General features: G+C 43.0%; 1 protein-coding gene across 19 annotated transcripts in view; it reads right to left on the reverse strand.

The window, feature by feature from the left end:
- The window catches only part of CELF2 (CUGBP Elav-like family member 2), an 823343-nt gene that overhangs the window by 452406 nt on the left and 354062 nt on the right, over positions 1-16875 (reverse strand). For 2 of the 19 annotated variants that reach the window (XM_058190381.1, XM_058190378.1), the window contains exon 1: positions 15004-15495. The exons of 14 other annotated variants lie outside the window; for them this stretch is intronic. In XM_058190381.1, the coding sequence (XP_058046364.1) occupies positions 15004-15077 (74 nt within the window). In that variant the 5' untranslated portion in view covers positions 15078-15495. Of the gene's footprint in view, positions 1-15003; positions 15497-16875 lie in introns of those variants that run through there. 3 more of the 19 variants (XM_058190366.1, XM_058190385.1, XM_058190384.1) reach the window with 3 other exon arrangements.

Genomic DNA, 16875 nt, shown 5'->3' on the forward strand with positions numbered 1-16875 from the left:
AGGGGGTCAAACCAGGGGTGAAATCCAGCAGGTTCTGACAAGTTCTGGAGAACCGGTAACGGAAATTTTGAGTAGTTCGGAGAACCGGCAAATGCCACCTCTGGCTGGCCCCAGAATGGGAATGGAGATTTTGCAATATCCTTCCCCTTGGAATGGGGAGGGAATGGGGATTTTGCAGAATCCTTTCCCTGGAGTGGGGTGGGAATGAAGATTTTGCAATAATATCCTTCCCCCTGGAGTGGGGAGGGAATGGGGATTTTGCAGTATCCTTCCCCTGCCACGCCCACCAGCCACGCCCACAGAACCGGTAGTAAAAAAAAAATTGGATTTCATCACTGGGTCAAACTATTTTCCAAAGCCCCAAAAGGCAAGACAAGAAACAATGGATGGAAACTAACCAAGGAGAGAAGCAACCCAGAACTAAGGAGAAATTTCCTAACCGCGACAGCAACCAAGCAATGGAATAACTTGTCTTCAGAAGTGGTGGACGCTCCATGACTGGAGTTTTCCAAAATAGACTGGACAATCGTTTATCTTTAATGGTACAAGGTCTACTTCTCAAGCAGGGGGGTTGGGCTAGAAGATCTCCAAGTTCCCTTCCAACTCTATTATTCTATGTTCTGTGAAACGATAGCTCTTGAGAACATGGGTAGGTTCCTACTGCTTAAGGCGATGCTTGGCAACCCACAAATTTCCTTATCGGTTATCTCAAGAAAAAAATTCAGTCTTAGGGATGGGAGTTCAAAGTTCCTAGACGGCACAGTTATGAAACTCATAGAAGATGCCAATCCTTTATTAATCCCTATAGCAACTCATCTCAAAAGAGATTAGGTCTAAAAGAGACGTACCGGTTCAGTTCTGACAGTGCAAAGGCTAGAAATTGGGGGGGGGGGAATAAAACCCTTATCCATAGCAACCGCTGAAGATTTTTTTCCCCCTCTCCATCACCTGTCCCTTCCTGATAGCTTGTTAAAAATAGCTTGTTAAAAATCTCAGGTGTACATCTATTTGGTTTTATTTCTGATTACGTGTAATCCAATCCTATTGTGTGTCTCCAGGCAGCTTTTCCACAATTCCTACACAATGGATAGACTGCTGAATGCCTTGCTTATTGGTCAGTCCCTGAGACTTTGGGGGGGGGGGGAAAGAAAGCTCAAAAAAACCAACAACAACCCACCTCAACAGGAGAAATGTGATTGTATATAGGAATATTGGCAAACTGCCTGGAGCGAACAACGAAAAAAATTGAGCGAAACAAAATGTTTCAGCTTCTGCATAGCTTTAAATTGCCTTCAAGGTGTCCCATTATCTAGTCCAGGGGGAGTCAACCTTTTTATACCTACCGCCCACTTTTGTATCTCTGTTAGTAGTAAAATTTTCTAACCGCCCACCGGTTCCACAGTAACGGTGATTTATAAAGTAGGGAAGTAACTTTACTTTATAATATTTATAAAGCAGAGTTACAGCAAGTTAAAGCATATAATAATAACTACTTACCAAATACTTTATGTCGGACTTTCACTAAGTTTGGCAGAATAAATCTTTATAAAACAACTTACTGATTTATTCTGCCAAACTGTAGTTAAATCTATCTTTGTAGTTATACTTTGCATACATAGAAGCATACATTATGAAAACCTAATGAAAATGTTTTTAAATAATGCTATGAATTTTTTTTTTAAAAGTCAATTAAATTAAAAAAAAGGAAAGTGCTTCAGTATCGGACAAAACCCCTACCGCCCACCATGTTTTGCTTCTCATCCAAGAAGCTTCTTCAGCTCTGACAGGATAGTGAAGGAGGGAAGGGTTTATACTCCTTGCAGACAGCTGGTCATTTGCATTATTTTATAGTCATTGAGGCCACTCCACACCAGTGGTGAGTTTAAATTTTTTTTTACTACCGGTTCTGTGGGCGTGGCTTGGTGGGCGTGGCAGGGGAAGGTTACTGCAAAATCCCCATTCCCTCCTGATCAGCTTGGACTCGGGAGGCAGAGAATAGATGGGGGCGGGGCCAGTCAGAATTTTTACTACCGGTTCTCCGGACTACTCAAAATTTCCGCTACCGGTTCTCCAGAACTGGCCAGAACCTGCTAAAACCCACCTTTGCTCCACACCCATTGTGCACTATTCAGGTGACAGAAATAAATCTCCAGGTGGCCTCAAGGACTCTCTAAAAAGGATGCAAATGACCAGCTGTCTGTAAGGAGTAAAAATCCTTCCATTCTTCACCATCCGGTCAAAAGCTGAAGAAGCTTCTTGGAAGAGAAGCGAAAACGTCTTCAAAGAAAAACCAGAAAGTTCAGTTGCTTCTTGGGGAAAAAAACACCTTTGGGCCAACCATGACCTGGATCAGGGGTCTCCAACCTTGGTCCATTTAAGGCAGCGGTTCTCAACCTGTGGGTCGCAACCCCGTTGGGGGTCGAATGACGATTTGCCAGGGGTCGCCTAAGACCATCGGAAATATGGGAAGTATACTTGCAAGTCGAAGAATCGCGATCCAATGGTTGACTCCACAAGCCAGCTGCAGGCTCTTCAAATCGCTAGCCGACTTCGACTTCAGGCGCGATGAATTAAACAAGAGAGAAATCTTTCCTCTGCTGTCTCCCTCTCAAGCCAGCTGCAATCACTCCCAATCGCTAGCCTAATCTGGCTTCAGGCGCGATAAACTTAATAGGGGAGGAGTCTCCGCTTTAATGCCTCCGACCTCAAGGCAATCGCAAGCAGTTCAGATCGCTAGCCAATACGGCTTCCGGCGCGATAAATTCAAAACGAAAATAATTTTACGGTTGGGGTCGCCACATTGTAGGGAATTGTATTAAAGGGGTCGCAGCACTGTAAAGGTTGAGAACCACTGCTTTAAGGCTTGTGGGCTGCTGAAGTCCACAAGCCTCAAAGGGACCAAGGTTGGAGACCCCTGCCCAGGATGACTGAGAATCTCCATAGACATCCATCAGAAATGTCTTAGCTGCTGGGAAGTGTAGTTCAGCAACCTCATCAGGAGGTTTATAAATTCCTCCTCCTTACATTAGAATATAGCATGATTAAGGGGAGGGCAGTGGGGGAAACCATAAAGCACATTCTGCTTTTTAATGGCGTTTTAAATACCAAGCAATCACATTACTTCTGTTATCATTTTAATGTTATTATCTGAAGGGCATCAAGCTGTGAACAAAAGAGAAATGCTGGCAAGGAAAGAGAGAAACATGTTTTTGCAATGAAATCAACTGTCAATTTGAATCTTCCAGATGGAATAACACATTGGGCTTTAGGAGATTTGAGGGGTGTGTGTGTGTGGAAAGGACCATAAGTTATCTTGAAATTCAAACAGGGAGGTTTATATCCGAAACAACTCCCAACCTCATTCACTGTAAATAAAATATCAGGGGGCGAAAGATTATCTCAAAATCTCCTTGTTTCTTAAAGGTTGGCTTGGCGTGACCCATCAAGTTTAGGCTTGTCCGTCTGAGGTTTTTTTGAGGAATACGAATCGTCCTCGACTTACAACGGCTCGTTTAGTGGCCGTTTAAAGTTGCAAAAAAAAGTGACTTAGGATTGTTTAATAATAATAATAATAATAACAGAGTTGGAAGGGACCTTGGAGGTCTTCTAGTCCAACCCCCTGCCCAGGCAGGAAACCCTACACCAAGTTTTTCACACTTAACGACTGTTGCAGCATCTCAGCGGTGGGTTTCACTTATTTCTACCACTGGTTCGCCGCGCGCGCACCCACGTTCGCTTCACATGTGTGTGCACCTTGCGTACATGCGCCCAGTCTTCTACACATGTGCTTTGTTCACGCACACGCCTTCCGCGCATGCACCAGGCCTCAAAAAGATAGTTAAATAGGACAGCATAGCACCAGGGCGGGTGGCCGGGCACACCCGCGATCTCTGCTACCAGTTCGCCCAAACCGGTACGAACCGGCTGAAGACCCCCTCTGAAGCAACCCCATGGTCAGCTGATCAAAACTGCTTGGCCACTGACTTGCATTTATTACGGTGGCAGCGTCCAGAGGTCATGTGACCTCCTTTGGCGACCTCCTGACAAGTGAAGTCAAGGGGCAAACCCTCACTTAACAACTGCAATGATTAAAGGTTGTAAAATGGAGCAAAACTCACTTAACAAATGTTTCCCTAAGCAACAGAAACTAGGGTCGTTAGCCGAGGACTCCCTGTACATTAAAGGCTCGTTATGACTTAAATGTTGGCTTGGTATGCATGGCCCATCAAGTTTACGGTTCTCCATCTGAGCTTTTTGAGAAATACAGTCCTGCGGAGTCATCGCAACTTTTGATGCAGATTGGTGGAATGCAATTTTAATCCGGGGTGTTAACGCTTTGACCAAAAAAAAAAAAAAATTCCAAGCAGAAAGTTAGGTGCCCACCATATTTCACACATCGCAAATGTTCTGACATAATTCTCAGCTCTCGAAATATCCCCGATGTGAGAAAATCCATTTTAAGACCGAGTGTTTTAACATGCGTTGAGTTTACGAAGTTTTTTTTTTAAAATCAGAGTTATGAGAAAATGAGACGGGATAGATTTATGGAACCACTCGTGCCAATAAAAAATAATAATAAGTTTTTTTTGTATTCTAGGTGTTATTGCAACAGATTAGTTTAAAAATAGACGGGTAGTCCTCAACTTATGACCACAATTGAGCCCAAACTTTCTGTTGTTAAGCGAGACATTTGTTTAGTGAATTTTGCCCCGTTTTACAACCTTTCTTGCCACAGCGGTTAAGTGAATCGCTGCCGTCGTTAAATTAGTAGCACGGTCGTTAAGTGAATCTGGTTCCCCCCCCCACTGACTTTGCTTCTCAGAAGGTTGCAAAAGGGGATCGCGTGACCCCGGGACACTTGCACCCGTCATAAACATGAGTCAGTTGCCAAGCATCCAAACTTTTATCACCTGATGCCACAACATTTGTAAGTCATGTCACTATTTTCAGTACTGTTGTCACTTCGAACGGTCAGTAAACGAGTTCTTGGAAGTCGAGGGCTGCCTCTACAGGATTTCAAATGGGGTCTTTTTCGGCTCAGCCTGGAAATAGCAAGGATTTGGGGAGGGGGGTGTAAAACCGTTGCAAATCCAACCGGCTACCTCCATTCGCCAGGCTCTTTCTTGCGCAAAAGCTTCAACTATCTTACATAAAAATACAGCGTTTTTCTCTCTACCCGGCATTGATCTTGGGAATGGTGGCTGAAGCAATTAAAGACACCGTTCCAAAATGAGAATAATCACCCCGCAATTGCTTCAGCGTTGGGCCAGCGTTGTGGTTCTAATTAGTTTTTTATTTTCCAAACAGATTCCTTTAGCCTCACCTCAAGCATTTCAGGCAATTGTACGATGTCAACAAGGGTGTGCGACTGATCCAGTTCTACAGAGGAATTATTGAGTCTGTCATCTGCTCCTCTATAACTGTCTGGTTTGGTTCTGCAACCCAACAAGACAGACACAGACTTCAGAGGATAATTAGAACTGCGGAAAAAACAATGGCCACCAACCTGCCTTCCATTGAGGACCTATATACCGCACAGAAAGAGGGCTGAGAAAATATCTTACAGACCTCTCGCATCCTGGACCTAAACGGTTTCAACTTCTCCCTTCTGGATGCCACTATAGGGAACGCTGCATGCCAAAACAACTAGACAACAAAGACAGGTGTTTTTTTCCCCCACTTGTGCCATCCCTCTGCTGAACAATAACTTCCCACAGCACTGTCTTATGCCTAAGGGTATTATTTACCCATGTAGTAGGGCTGTATTACGATTATCCTTCTCATTATCTAGCTATCTACATTACCTATTATCTTATGACTGTCACTTTGTTGGTTGTATCCTAGGATTTGAAAGTGTATGTTATGATTTATGATTTATCACTTTGTTGCTTGTATGTACACTGAGGATTTATGCACCAGAGACAAATTCCTTGTGCGTCCAATTATGGTTGATCACTAAAGAATGTTATTCTATTCTATTCTATTCTATTCTATTCTCTACTCTATATTCTACTCTATTCTACTCTCTATATATTCTATTCTGTTCTGTTCTGTTCTGTTCTGTTCTGTTCTGTTCTGTTCTGTTCTGTTCTGTTCTGTTCTACTCTACTCTACTCTATTCTATTCTATTCTCTACTCTTCTCTTCTCTACTCTATATTCTATTCTATTCTATTCTATTCTATTCTATTCTATTCTATTCTATTCTATTCTATTCTATTCTCTACTCTACTCTACTCTACTCTATTCTATATTCTACTCTATTCTACTCTCTATATATTCTGTTCTGTTCTGTTCTGTTCTGTTCTGTTCTACTCTACTCTACCTTACCCTATCTTACCCTCCTCTCCTATTTTCCTGTTCTCCTCTCCTCTCCACTCCACTCTACTCCCCTTCCATTCCATTCTCATTACAATGTTTGCACCACCCCAACCGCAAATCTATGACACAGAAACACCAGAAAAAGGAATAATCAGATCAGATCAAAACCGAAAGAGAAGCGTACAAATTCAGAACAGAATCACAGATTTTTGGCATGATATATACCTATTTGATGATGCATCCATTTCCTGTCCTAATATCTAGAGGATCAGTTTTCGGAGCTATACCATACATTCCTCACGCTGCATGCATTCTTAAAAAGCTACTTGCATTCTATTCTCCATTCTGTCGTTCCCGGCACTTTTATTTATTTATTTATCTATTTAAAGCACATTGAGGATTAATTACGATGCTTGATTGCCTCCATAAAAATCAACCATAAAATACCTGGCTATTAGATAAAATGCTGCATCCCACTTGAAAATATTTAGAAGAACATTTAAAACATTTTTTTTTGAAAAATCAAAGTAAATAAACACTGCGAGTCCTTAAGGTTTAATTTGGAGAAAGGGAAACAAGCGAAAAAGCTAGACGATAGCAAGATGGCGTGCATTTAATAGGTGGAAATGGTTATGTTGTAAAAACAACGCAATTCCATCACTATAAAAATATTACATGTAGTGTTGTTGGTTTTTTTGCAAAAATAAAAGACCCTCCAATTTCCTCTAATCTCATATGTTTTCTCCCTTCTTCTCATTTGTTTATAAGTCAGTGGCTCATTTCATTTAATTATTTATTATGCTGAGATTCACAGGCATAATTACAGTGGCAGCACCATTATCAATAATACTAATGATTATTAATAATAACCTCTTGTGAATGTAGTAATTATTCCAAGTAAAATCAACACTGTGGACCTTGTTATTATATAACAATTATAAGAATAGAAAAAGGACGAAAGTTTTGCTGTCATCTGTCTCTTCCATCTATCTTATCTATCCATCTATCGATCGATCAATCAATCAATCAATCAATCTTATCTGTCTATCTATCTATCTATCTATCTATCTATCTATCTATCTATCTATCTATCTATTTATCTATCTATCTACCTACCTACCTACCTACCTACCTGTATCTATCTCTCCATCCTATCTCTCCTATCTATCTGCCTATTTATCCTATCTCATCTATCCATCCTGTCATCTATCTATCTATCTACCTACCTACCTACCATCATGACATACCTAATCAGTTTTGAAACTTTTAATTTCCATTCTTTATTCGGTTCGTTTCGGTTCTGCAACCCAACAAGAAAGACACAGACTTCAGAGGATAATTAGAACTGCAGAAAAAATAATTGCTACCAGCCTGCCTTCCATTGAGGACCTGTATACTGCACGAATCAAGAAGAGGACCGTGAAAATATTTACAGATCCCTCACATCCAGGACATAAACTGTTTCAACTCCTACCCTCAAAACGACGCTATAGAGCACTGCACAACAGAACAACTAGACACAAGAACAGTTTTTTCCCAAAGGCCATCACTCTGCTAAACAAATAATTCCCTCAACAGTGTCAAACTATTTACTAAATCTGCACTATTATTAATCTTCTCATCATTCCCATCACCAATCTCTTTCCACTTATGACTGTATGACTGTAACTTTGTTGCTGGCAATCCTTATGATTTATATTGATATATTGACCATCATTTGTGTTGTAAATGTTGTACCTTGATGAACGTATCTTTTCTTTTATGTACACTGAGAGCCTATGCACCAAGAAAATTTCCTTGTGTGTCCAATCACACTTGGCCAATAAAAAAATCTATTCTATTCTATTCTATTCTATTCTGTTCTGTTCTGTTCTGTTCTGTTCTGTTCTGTTTTTTAAAAAAACCCTTCTTTCTCATGATTTGCATCAATGGCCGATAAAGGAAACGGGAGCGATTAACCCACAATTTATATGTAACAATTTGAAAAGTTACAGCTCCCTGGATCAATGGTAGAACGGTCTGCCAAAATGCGAACATAAATAGGATAAGAAACCAGAAATCAAGCAACAGCTGATAACAAGGGAAGTGCCTTCTTTCAAGCAGCAGGCACTAGAGAGAGGCTGTGTGTGTGTGTGTGTGTGTGTGTTTGTGTGTGCGTGTTTGTATATGTAGGGATTATCGAAGTCTTTTTGCAATGCCTGTTTGCCAGTTTACTATTTTTATATGCACTTGAACATTTCAGCTTTGCAGTTAACCTACAAAGGTTTTGTTCCAAAGGAATTTCTAGCAGATTTTTTCCCCTCAAGAAATATACTTTGCAGACAATCATATCCTACCGAGATAAATTAACTCCTCTGGTCCTGCTAATATTGGAAGAGGAAAAGGCACCATTTCCACAAATACATTGTCGACTGCTGTTTAATTAGGATTAGGGCACGGATGAAAAAAAGAGAGAGAGAGAAAGAAAGAATTTGATCCATCTCAAGATAAGGCAAGGAAATTCAAAGGCTCATTTCAACGAAGGGCTCGTTTTTTTCTCGCAAGGGTATCTCAAAAGCCCCATGATATTCTCTGATTGCAATATACAACTTCGACAACTGCAATTTTGAACCGCTGAAGCAGAAAAAACTCCATCCCCTTTGTCAATGACGGATTGGTTTTGAGATGTTTGTAGTGGTAATGGTGATGGAAAGAGGTTGCAACCTTTGGTCTCCAATAGTAAATCTTGTCCAAATACCCAAGTCGGTTATCGAGGTTCGCCATTTCTCAAAAGTCGATAACAGCCGACGGCAATCAATCTCACCCAGAACCAACCATGGATGTGGCAGGTATCTGACGGTGCTTATTTTTTTTTTTAGTTATTTCAACCAAAACAACACGTCCTTTCCTATAAATAAGCATGTTTGTGGACCTCGCCAAGGTAAAAGGTAGCCTTCGTGTAAAAAATAAATAAATCACAAGATGTAGGCAGAATCTGCTTATCTGATTTAAGCGAGTTTGCTTAAGATAACACAGTCATCTTTAAGATCAACGGGACATTAAACAAAGATATAATCTGTCTCTCTTGGTTCTTTGCAATAAATAAAACGGACAGGCAATGTTTGTCCCTGGATGAAGTAACTTGATACCTACAACGCATCCACTGAATAAGGTATTCCAACAACAATTCTCCATCTTGGAAAAAAAACCCTTTGGACTGCATACCTGAAACATCTGGAAATAGATAGATAGATAGATAGATAGATAGATAGATAGATAGATAGATAGACAGACAGATAGATGATAGATAGATAGATAGATAGATAGATAGATAGACAGATAGATGATAGATAGATAGATAGATAGATAGATAGATAGATAGATAGATAGATAGATAGTTCCTTCTTCCACTCCCCTGATATTTTTTTTTGCAATATTGTAGTGGCTTTATCTACTTTATTTTTGGTTGAGCCAGAAAGTTAACCAAGAAAGAAGCATACAATTAGTACATGCAGATGTTTCCCCCCCATCCCTCCAAGTAGCAAAAGGTCGTGTCACTTTGGATCAAGGTGACTCTGCCCAGATTGATTGGCAGCAGCAGTAGAAAAAATGGAAGGGCAGTTCTGAGGCTATGTCGACCTGTTCTACTCCTAGGAAAGAATGGAGGAGGGATGTAATTGTCATCTGTGGTGTACTTCCAGGGATGGAAGCAGAAGAACTTGACTCTATAACCTCCAGAGATAAGATTGGACGGTGCTTCTAACTCGGTTCAGATTTTGATATCTGTGGCCAAGATGCCATCACTGAGTGAGCATTTTTAATCAAGGACATATACCGTGTTTCCCCGAAAATAAGACCGGGTCTTATATTAATTTTTGCTCCAAAAGACGCATTGAGGCTTATTTTCTGGTTAGGTCTTGTTTTCTGGGAAATACAGTACTAAATGCACCCGTCTGGGCGACAATCTTAACTGGGTCTTATTTTTGGAGTAGGGCTTATATTATGAGCACCCTGAAAAATCATGCTAGGGCTTATTTTCCAGTTGGGTCTTATTTTGGGAGAAACAGGGTGATTGAGAATTCCACTTCTACTTGACCGCGTTTGAGAGTTGGCCTTTTCTACAACTGGTATTGCACAAGACCAAACCCCTCTAGACTTCCTTGTCCTGCTTATTTTGCCCAGACTGTGGCAGTAGCTACTTCTGGATGGGGGGCGGGGGGGAGGAGAAAGAACTAAACCACGTACACCTTTAGAATTAGCACCCGAAGCCCAAGAAAACAAAATATTAGAACACAGCAACCTTCTTTGATAAATACTGTCTTAGGCAGCCAGCATTACTGCACCCAACTGAAATATTATTAACCCGGCATGAAATGAATCCACAATTAATTTTTAAAAAAAAGAAAGAAAGAGAGACGACCTGACTTTGTGTTTTTTTTTTTTAATTCTTCCAAAATCTGGGCTTGCAAATGAAATTTCAAAGGGTTGAGAAGAAATAGCACGGAATTCCAACCGATAGGATTTCAAGACGATCCAAATTGATCTGCCATCCACAAAAACCTAGGCATTACCACCCAGGAACAAAAAATAATAATCCTTTTTAAAAAAAATATAACTCAGTGGGAAACCAGTACAAAAGGATCATAACACAACTCCAGCCTTTCCCATCCATCTCTAGTTATCGTTTAGATTTTATTCAAAAACACATACCAACCACCACATTTAGACCTGTCACAAAAGATCGAATCCTGTGGTCCAGCTTATAAAATAAACTTAAGGATCTAGGGCACAATTCTTGGATTCTGCTCCCGTTCTCCTTTTCTATCCCCTTTGTGTGAATTCTCACGCTTGGTGATTCAAATAGATAGAGCCCTTCCATAGAAGGAAAACCTCAACATTTCAAAGCAGCTCACCCAACAGGCACCATAAGGAAGAGATATCTGGTGTATGCGCGCGGCTTGGGTATCATTGCGGGCATCTGCGATGGACTATCAAAAAAGACAACATGATTGTAACGATTCTTCCTGGGCAATCAGGCATCACACATTTCCGATCATCCTTAAGGGTTGACTTCAAAGGCTTCCTGGATGGAATTAGCTGCCATCATATCCTTCTGGCATGCTTACCAACTCAATTAGTGCTCTACAGACTGCACAACACCTTCCGTTCTAATTTAAACTCAAGGGCCACACAGAGTTCCTTCTCCAGTTCATTCCTAGCCGATACCAACAATTTGCATTGATTGTCCTTGTTGGGTGGCAGTTCCAAACTAAGACCAATCTTTGCAGCTCGTTCAGTAAATTCCATTTCTCCATTACGATGAGATCACATAAGAAGATCACCATGCAAACACACACACACACACACACACACACACACACACACACAGAGAGAGAGAGAGAGAGAGAGAGAGAGAGAGAAGATAGAAGTGCTACAGATAGAGTTTTGTGTTTTTTCACTGCGGGGCAGGAGGGAAACAGAGGGAAAGCTTTATCACAGCAAAATATAACTTTGGCTTATTTTCAACCAGCAGCATAGAATGAATGTACCGTAAGTCAATAATAATAATAATAATAATAATAATAATAATAATAATAATAATAATAACAACAACAACAACAACAACAACAACAACAACAACAACAACAACACCTAGGACACTGTCAGCAACCCATCTCAACCATCAGCACCAGTCAGTGATATTTGTGATACATGTTTAAAGGTTTCAGTTGACTGAGTTTCATGTTTAATGAATAAAAGAATAACAGTAATAGCAGCAACAAAAATGCCAAATCCACCCTAAATATCTGGCTAACTGTGTGAAACCGACCATAGTAACAGCTTTGAAATAACTGTGGTTTCTCGAGAAATCTTTTCAAACACCACCAAAGGCTGGGAAACCGGGTTTTGAGAAGAACATAGTGCCCTGGGTTAATTAAGGAAGCATTTCCATAAATTGAAGCCCGCCGTCCACAAACCACTATAGAGAGACCAGGGTTCAAAGAGGTTTATTAGCCATTATCTTTTGTTTTCTTTTTTTTACGACTAACTTGAGAGCTGGAAAGAAGATTGTGTAAGCCGAAGCGTGGAAGAATATAAAAATCAAGGATTTGTGCCTTGATGTTCCTTCTGTTCACTGTTTGAGAGTTTTGATCTTCCATTCATGGATGAAAGATAATGAAAACCCCTCATCTCTGTCCCAAGACTGTAGCCAACCTTACAGAGAATCTGGACCCCCGTAAAATATCAGTTCTAAAAACCCCCAATAAACTCAGTAACCTAAATGCAGGATTATCTGACTCCGAAAAACATAAGGGACCAATCAAGGATACAAGTGTATTTTCCACAATATGCATTTGAAAGAAAGGATCGCTGTTATTAAATAAGAATTTTCTCTCTCTCTCCTCCCCCCCCCCACCCAAACACCCCTTTTAACAACTTGGCAATCTGCAGCTGCTAAAACAGATGGCTATTTCAGAAATAGCTCTTCTCTGAGACTCTTTGAACTACAAGGAATCTAATGCTTTTGCGAAGCCGTTGGCCATGGGTGGGGGTGAGGGGTGGGGGGGGGGAAGGCACACAGCAGAGAATCAAGATGTTGTAACTCTGAATGAATTTAACAATGTGACCAAGACTAGATCATGTGAAGAAGCAGCAAAATACCCAAACTGTCATTTTGAAAACCATGCGCAAAGTTTAATTCAGTGTTACTCCTTTGAAGCATATTTCCCCCCCCCTCAAAGCGTATCTGCCCAAGAACTCTTTTTTTGTAATAATGCTAATAATAACTGTCAGGATTATTGGTTTGGCTTTCTTTTCTTTCTTTCTTTCTTTTTTCTTTCTTTCTTTTTCTTTTCTCTCTCTTTTTCGTTCCTCCCTCCCTTCCTTCTTCCCTTCCTTCCTCCCTCCCTCTCTCCTTCCCTCCCTCCATTCCTTCCTTCTTTCCATCTCCTTCCTTCTTCCTTTCTTCTTCCTTCCTTCTTCCTTCCTTCTTTCCTTCTTCCCTCCCTCCCTCCACTCCTTCCTTCCTTCCTTCCTTCCTTCCTTCCTTCCTTCCTTCCTTCCTTCTTCCTTCCTTCCTTCCCTCCCTCTCTCTTTCTTTCCTTCTTTCTCTCTCTGTCTCTCTCTCTCTCTCTTTTGGTTTTAAAGTGCAGGGTTTTTTTCTTGTTTTGAGAAGACTCAGAAAGAGTTTTCTCAACAAGAGCTGGCCCCCAATGCATCAAACTTCAAGACCAACAACAACAACAACAACAAAAGAGGGGGGGGGAGGGAAGAATTAACCCAGGCTTGTTTGTCTCCTTCAAATTCCATCAGACAGCATTTCTCCCTAGATCTTGCCGTTCCTTTTCATTTTCCCAACCACAGGAAAACCACCTTCCTAACGATTAACACTCTTAAGGTTCTGCAGAATCAAGAACGGGGTCAAATTGCCTGATCTCATTTCTGTTCCACACTGTCTACAAAAACCAGGTCATTCTTCTCTCTCTCTCTCTCTCTCTCTCTCTCTCTCTCTCTCTCTCTCTCTCTCTCTCTCTCTCTCTCTCTCTTTCTTTCTTTCTTGGGGGCATTCGCAGGCAGTTGATCCCCATAACTAATTTACTGTTTGCTGGGGGGGGGGGGGATGATTTTATTTTTTCACCCCTTCCTGAATCTGAACTGATGACGGCATCCCCCTCTGAACCAAATAAATACATGTTTATTTATTCAATGCCGAAGGGATACTCTCTTGTGAGAGGCATCTGGAGTGCATTTTAAAAGCATGGGTTTCTGTGGGTTTTTTTTTTTTTTTTTGCAAAATTCTTTTCTTTCCCCCTCCTCCTCCTCCTCCTCTTCTCCTCTTCTTCTTCTCCTCCTCCTCCTCCTCTCCTCCTCCTCTTCTCCTTCTCCTCTTCTCCTCTTCTTCTTCTCTCCTCCTCCTCCTCCTCCTCCTCCTCCTCCTCCTCCTCCTCCTCCTCCTCCTCCTCCTCCTCCTCCTCTTCTTCTCCTCCTCCTCTTCTTCTCCTCCTCCTTCTCCTCTCCTCCTCTCCTCCTCCTCCTCCTCCTCCTCCTCCTTCTTCTTCCAGGCGCTTCTCCCCATCATTTAAGTAGAATAAAACCCTACTTCTCTCTCTCTCTCTCTCTCTTTCTCTCCACCCCATCTATCCACAGCTATCTTTAGAAGCAGCGTTCCCGATAGAGAGATACGTTACCCATCAAACGTTCAGGGGCTTTTTTTGTGGGGGGGGGGGGAGAGAAGGCAGTCAAAGCCGGGTGGGCTGTGGGAGAGGGTGGGGGAAAAGAAGGGTGGGGGGGTGAAATGCACGCGCAAACACACACACACACACACACACATTTGCACCCTCATCCCACCCGGCCAAGAATTTGCAAAGGGACGAGGGAGAGGAGGAAGGGGTGGGTGGGATGAAAAAGCCGTTCCCTGCGACCCCCCACCCCTCTCCACCGTCGGCTGCCGACCTCCGCTTCGTTGCCTCGGCAGGAGCGAAGCGAAGCGGGGAGACTTCGGAAGGGAGGCAGGGATTTTGTTGACGGAGCCCCCCCCCCCAAAAAAAAGAAGAAGAAAAGAAAGAAGGTCAAACATCTCCCCCTCCTCCCCCCAAAAAAGAAGATCCCCCCAGTGGGGATGGGAGAGGGGGGAGAGATGAAAAGCCCGGCCGGTCCAAGCTCTTGGTTGCAGATCGGGGGGGAGATTCAAAGTCGGGACTTACATTCTGTCGGAAACTAGCAGGCGGCTGTCGACCATCATCTCGGGCAGAAAATCCAGCTTGAATGAAGAAGTCATGTCCCTTCCCTTCCTTTTCTTTCTTTCTTTCTTTCCTTCCTTCCTTTCTGTCTTTCTTTGTCTTTTTTTCCCCTTCTCTCTTTCTCTGGTTGGGATCAAAGGCAACCCCACTCCCTTGGCTGTCTATTTCGTGCAATCCCCCTTTTTTTCTTCTTCTTTTTCTTCTTCTTCTTCTTTTTCTTCTCCTCCTTCTGCACGCCGCTCCGGCTTGGGCCGAAAAGAAGGAGGACGGACGGGGGCTCCTGGCTGGCTCGGCGGCTCCGACGACGGCAGCTCTCCTCTGGCCACGAGACAGGTGCGGGAGGCCTCCCAAGGCAACAGTGGAGAGCCGCCACTTGTCACATTCTCTCCCCCTTCTTCGCCTCCGCCAGCCCCGCTCTGGACTCCGCCGCCGCTCGGCAACTGTCTGTACAGCGCCAGGTGCTGAGGACGGGAGGCGGAGTTCCTTTCCTTCCCCCCCCCTCCCCACTGCAGCGAGATTTTAACCCCTCACGCCCCAAAAGGGACGCGCGCCCCTCTACCCACCACCACCACACAGACTCCTTGACAGGCAGCCAGGCACGTCGGGCAGCCCTGGGTTCCACAGAGGAGGAGGAGGAGGAGGAGGAGGAGGAAGGAAGGAAGGAACGAGAGAGGGGAGAGAAGAGAAGAGGAAGGAGAAAGCAGGAAAGGGAGGAAGGGGAGAAGAACTTGAATGGGGAGAAAGGAGAAGGGAAAAGGAGGGTGGAGGAGAGGAGGAAAGAAGGAACGAGAGGGGGGAGAGAAGAGAAGAGAAGAGAAGAGAAGAGAAGAGAAGAGAAGAGAAGAGAAGAGAAGAGAAGAGAAGAGGAAGGAGAAAGCAGGAAAGGGAGGAAGGGGAGAAGACATTGAGTGGGGAGAAAGGAGAAGGGAAAGGAGAGTGGAGGAGAGGAGGAAAGAAGGAACGAGAGGGGGAAGAGAAGAGAAGAGAGAGAAGAGAAGAAGAGAAGAGAGAGAGAAGAGAAGAGAGGAAGGAGAAAGCAGGAAAGGGAGGAAGGAGAAGACATTGGGAGAAAGGAGAAAGGAGAAGGGAAAAGGAGGGTGGAGGAGAGGAGGAAAGAAGGAATGAGAGGGGAGAGAAGAGAGAAGAGAGAAGAGAAGAGAAGAGAGAAGAGAAGAGAAGAGAAGAGAAGAGAGAAGAGGAAGGAGAAAGCAGGAAAGGGAGGAAGGAGAAGACGTTGAGTGGGGAGAAAGGAGAAGGAAAAGGAGGGTGGAGGAGAGGAGGAAAGAAGGAACGAGAGGGGAGAGAAGAGAAGAGAGAAGAGAAGAGAAGAGAAGAGGAAGGAGAAAGCAGGAAAGGGAGGAAGGAGAAGACGTTGAGTGGGGAGAAAGGAGAAGGGAAAAGGAGGGTGGAGGAGAGGAGGAAAGAAGGAACGAGAGGGGAAGAAGAAGAGAAGAGAGAGAGAAGAGAGAAGAGAAGAAGAGAAGAAGAGAAGAAGAGAAGAGAAGAGGAAGGAGAAAGCAGGAAAGGGAGGAAGGAGAAGACATTGAGTGGGGAGAAAGGAGAAGGAGAAAGGAGAGGGAGGGGAGGGAGGAAAGAAGGAACGAGAGGGGAAGAGAAGAGAGAGAGAAGAGAAGAGAGAGAGAAGAGAAGAGAGAAGAGAAGAGGAAGGAGAAAGCAGGAAAGGGAGGAAGGAGAAGACATTGAGTGGGGAGAAAGGAGAAGGGAAAAGGAGGGAGGAGGAGAGGAGGAAAGAAGGAACGAGAGGGGGGAGAGAAGAGAAGAGAAGAGAAGAGAAGAGAAGAGAAGAGAAGAGAAGAGAAGAGAAGAGAAGAGAAG

Source organism: Ahaetulla prasina, chromosome 7 (assembly GCF_028640845.1).
Source record: "Ahaetulla prasina isolate Xishuangbanna chromosome 7, ASM2864084v1, whole genome shotgun sequence".
Lineage (NCBI taxonomy): Eukaryota > Metazoa > Chordata > Lepidosauria > Squamata > Colubridae > Ahaetulla > Ahaetulla prasina.